Genomic DNA, 5000 nt, shown 5'->3' on the forward strand with positions numbered 1-5000 from the left:
TCTAATGCATTAACTCATTTCTAATCTTTACTTCCTATGCTTTGTTTACGTGCATTAATAAACTCCGTAAACAAAATAAAGGCAGTATCTAAACAACAACTAGTATCATTATATATTTTAACTGTAAAACAAACAACCATATGGGATAAGAAAAAATAATTTAATTTACAAATAATCCGTAGAAGAACTATATAAACAATTTATCTTTATAAACACAATTGAACACACTTTCCCAGTCCCATTTTACAAAGCAATGACACGCATTCAAACCACCAAACGAACCAATCATAACGAATTCAACCAAACCCCCTTCCTCCCCCCAGTAAACACAACAACTGGCAACCCCTCCGCCACATGACCTATCTCGTGCCGGACCAATTAGCAGAACTCCGGGCTAATTAAAGGACCCATGACCAATTACCAAGGGCGATCCTGACACCCATATAATAGGCGATGCCCTTTCTGCGTTTCCATCCCAAGCGGCCTCTGGGTTGGATTAAAAAAAAAAGCCTGGGACCATTAGGATTGGTGAACTGGGAATTAGGATTAGGCTTGGATAAAAACTATCTGGATGATTGGTTTGTATCGATAGACTGAATGATTGGTTTGTATCGATAAAAGACAACCTAGATTTACTGTCTGCAAATGAATAATTCCTTTACTTGCGTACAAAAGACATACTAAACCTAAAGTCGATAAAAAATAATTATTTACATTACAAGATAACCCAATTTACATAGGAAATTACGTGAACTAATCCACGAATCAAAATAACCCAGCTTTATATCCGAAATTATATCATATAAATTGCCAAACAACCTAGATCAATAAACGACGACATATAATTGTTCTTATTTCAGATTCGAAGATAAGTCATGCGGTACACGGAACCGGGTCGTGCGATCAGATTCGAAAACCAGGCGATCTAATCCCATCTCGGCAGCACTAATCCTTCAAAGAGGAGTTCCTTCGCTCGCGGAAAGGGTTGGAACCGGTGGGCAGGGAAGCGACGGCACCCTCAGGAGACATGGCTCGGTAACGGGAGGGGGAGGAAGGAAGGGGGGAAGGAGAGGAGATGGAGAGGGAGGAGGGGAGGAGGGAAGGGCAGAGGAGGGATGGAGGAGGGGGAAGGAAAAGAGGAGGAGAGAGAGGCGGGGGAGGGAAGAGGGGAAGGGGAGGAGGAGAGGGGGAGGAGAGGGAAGGAAGGGGGAAGGGGAGGAGGAGGGGGATGGAGGAGGGAGGAGGGAAGGGGGGAGGGAGAGGGGATGGAGAAGGGGAAGAGAAAGGAGGAGGAGAAGGAGGGGAAAAGGGAGGGAGAAGAGGGTTGACTGCTGTGAAGGGAGGGGTAAGGGGATGGGTGTTTGACTGCTGTGAGGGGAAGGGTGTTGACTGTTGGGAGCCGGAGGGGGGGGGGGTGTGGACTGGCTAGAGGAAAGGGTGAAGGAATACGGATTACTGGGGAGGAGTTTGGAAAGGATATTGAAAAGGAAGAGGAGTCTCAATCCTGCATTTTCTAATGATGTATTTCATTATATTTCTCTCTCACCTTGGCTTCACACTTCTTCATTTCTTTTTCTCCTCTTCAACTTAATAATACTTATAATCATCAATTCTTGTTCATATATTTTACCTATCCCACGAAACAATCGTCCATTTCTTTACCTTATTTTTTTTCTTTTTTATCCCGAGCCCTTCTATTTTTGCATATTTGAACCCGGAAAAATGCAAATGATGCACGAATTTCCAAGAAACGATTTGACATGCGTGCGAAAACGCTAATCCGCCCAGGTATTCCCTAATGGCATTAAATACCTGAAACGACTAATCTTCTCAGGTATATCTTTCACGCCAATTGGGATTAAAAATTGCAAATACTACAAGGAAGAAAAGATTTTACCTGGCCCCTCCCCAGGTCAAATTAGGTCAAATTAACATTACGTATCAGTTTTGAAAAAAATCCTAACAATCATTTATCCAAATCAACATTGCTTAATATAAACAAGTACATCAATAACCATACATTAAAAAATCAATAAAACACACAAACAAGTACATAAACAAACACACAACTAATACCCCACAAAAAGTAATCAATACCCCCACCCCCACCCCACCCCTTCCCCCGCACCAATCTATCAGCACCAGCGGTACCGTCTTCCCCAAACACCGCATTTACAATAACAAAAGCCCTAACGAATGCAGCCAAACAGCCGAGGAGATGACAGCCTCTGCCACATCCATTTCCGTAAACTAACTTCCTCCTCGCTCTCGCCTTGGCTGATCCCTTCTAATTGTTTTCTCGGGAGCCTCCTTGTCGTCTTTCGAGGGTGTGATGGATTCGCAACTGTATGAGCGGAGGCATAAAACTCCGGCTGGGTGAATGTTGTGCGTGTGTTGGGGGGGAGGCGTGTGTGTGTGTGTGTGGTGGGGGGGCGTGTGTGTGTGGGGGGCGTGTGTGTGTGGGGGGGCGTATGTGGGGGGGGGGCGTATGTGGGGGGGGGCGTGTGTGTTGGGGGGCGTGTGTGTTGGGGGGTGGGGGCGTGTGGGTGTGGGGGGGGGGGCGTGTGTGGGGGGGGGCGTGTGTGTGCGTGTGGTGTGTGTGTGTGTGGTGTGTGTGTGTGTGTGTGTGTGTGCGTGTGTTTGTGTGTGTGTGTGTGTGTGTGTGTGTGTGTGTGTGTGTGTGTGTGTGTGTGCGTGTGTGTATGTGTGTGCGTGTGTGTATGTGTGTGCGTGTGTGTATGTGTGTGCGTGTGTGTATGTGCGTGTGTGTATGTGCGTGTCCGTGTGTGCGTGTCCGTGTGCGTGTGTCCGTGTGCGTATGTCCGTGTGCGTATGTCCGTGTGTGTGCGTGCATGGGTTTGCGCGTATATGTTTCCGTGTGCGCGTATTTGTTTGCGTGTGCGCGTATTTGTATGCGTGTGCGCGTATTCGTATGCGTGTATATGCATGCATGTGTATACGTGCGCGTGTGTGTGCATGCGCAAACACATGCACATAATGCCAACAACTTTCCCCGCCGCCCCAAAAGGCCAACGCAGACAAGGCCTCCTTCCGAGCAGCTAATCGCCGACTTCATTTCTCGGAAAGGTCTCGCCAAGATGCTGACGTCACTGCCCCGAGGGCCAGGTACAGCCGGGGGAGAGAGAGGAAGCGGAGGGGGCGGGGCCGCGATTCATTAACAGCGTTTCCACCAACAATCACGCAACAAATAGCCTTATCATTCCTCATTACCAACCCCGCTACCGCCTATTAGAGCGATCCGACCTAATAACTGTTCCTTTAGCCGAGGTCATCTCCGGCAGCCCCGGCCCGTTACCCCCGCCGCGCCGGAGGTCACGCAGGGGAGGTGTGACGCCAGCTGTTACGGGGCGGCTGTCGGCGCGGCACTGATCAATGGCTCTCCCTCGATGCCCCCGTGGAACGCTCAGCCTCGCGCCATCTTGGAAACGGACTTCTCACAGGCCTATATAATGACCCTGGATTTGTTATCATGGCTAATAATGACTACACCGGCAGTGGTTCCCAAGGCCTATGATGACTCTAGATTAACTATCCTCTTCACTTACTCTAGATTTGCATGCGTAGGAAGAGGAAGTTCTGTCGTGCATGCTTTCCTAAATGCAAATGTCCGAAATGTTCATAAGCATCACTGCAGCTGGCGTCACGGATCGCTTCCTCGCGTAACAAAAATAGGAGTAAAGAGGGGGGAGGGGGGCAGGTGGTGACCAGGTGTGGGCAGGGGCTAAGGTCACACAACAGGGGGGAAGGCAGGTGGGCAAAGGGATCTAGGGTCACACACTGGCCACCAATGACCTGTGACCATTGCCTTTCACGTTAGTTTCCAGAACTCAGAATGACCCGACAAACGACTGAAACGTACGGAAATCAAAGGGTGAATATGATTCTTGCTTATTTTCAATTCTCATTGTGGTTAGTTTCATATTCATGTATTTTGAATTTAATGTCCGAAATACCCCCAATGTCTCTTCCTTTCCAGCTCTCTTCTCTCTCTCTTTTTTCTCTCTTCTCTCTTTTTTCTCCCTTCTCTCTCTTTTCTCTCTTTTTTCTCTTTTCTCTCTTTTCTCTCTCTCTCTTATTCTTTCTTATCTTTCTCTCTCTCTCTCTCTCTCTCTCTCTCTCTCTCTCTCTCTCTCTCTCTCTCTCTCTCTCTCTCTCTCTCTCTCTCTCTCTCTCTCTCTCTCTCTCTCTCTCTCTCTCGTGTCTGCCGTTGCTTAGCAACGTCAAAAGCAGCACATGTTCACATTCACCACGATCTCTGCTAGTTATATTCCGTGGAAAATTGGAAAGAGTGGAGGATCTTTGCATCTGCGGGAAAATCTTATAAAAATAAAAATGAAGGTGTTTTACTTCTCTATATGTTTATCCCGTTCTGTTTTGGCTCTGATCTTTACGGGTAGAGCATGGGGAGGAAAGGACGAGGGAGAGAGAGAACAAGGTGACTTCCCACACACACACATGTGTGGGGGGAGTCGCCTAAATTAAGAGGAAGGAAACAGGTACGAAGAGGATGAGCGAGATAAATTTCGCAGTACAGGTTATCAGCATCATCCCTTTCCCCAATAAACAACCGCATTTTCCCTTCTTCCTATCCTAACCTATCCCATTTCTTACTTAATTCCCACTTCCCTTCGCCAATGGGATAAACATTCCAAGCTGTAATCTATAACCGGTTTGAAAGTAAATTTAAATCGAACGTTCAGGCCTATGATCGTGTCGATGTTGCAGGCTATGGTTAACGTCACGATGCATTACCGTAGTGAAATTGCAAGTAAAAATAACGACCGCTAAAAAAAATCATCCTCATCCAAACACATCTTGACTGTCTGCAAAAGTACCCAAGGAAGTCCATGAACACATTGAGCCAAAGGAGTCCAGCGCTTACCTTGACGATGTCGGAGGACTCGAGCAGCTCCCTGAGGCCGCCCTCGTACATGAGGTTCCTTTCCACCATCACGTCGAAGATGTAGATCTGCCCAGTG

At 47.4% G+C, this 5000-nt stretch overlaps 1 protein-coding gene across 1 annotated transcript in view; it reads right to left on the reverse strand.

Annotated features, from left to right (window-relative positions):
- The window catches only part of egl (Egl_like_exo domain-containing protein), a 123905-nt gene that overhangs the window by 94717 nt on the left and 24188 nt on the right, over positions 1–5000 (reverse strand). Inside the window, exon 2 of the mRNA XM_070114232.1 lies at positions 4904–5000. This exon is cut by the window's right edge and continues 833 nt beyond it. Coding sequence (XP_069970333.1) covers positions 4904–5000 — 97 coding nt within the window. The remainder of the gene's footprint in view (positions 1–4903) is intronic.

Source organism: Penaeus vannamei, chromosome 35, assembly GCF_042767895.1.
Source record: "Penaeus vannamei isolate JL-2024 chromosome 35, ASM4276789v1, whole genome shotgun sequence".
NCBI lineage: Eukaryota > Metazoa > Arthropoda > Malacostraca > Decapoda > Penaeidae > Penaeus > Penaeus vannamei.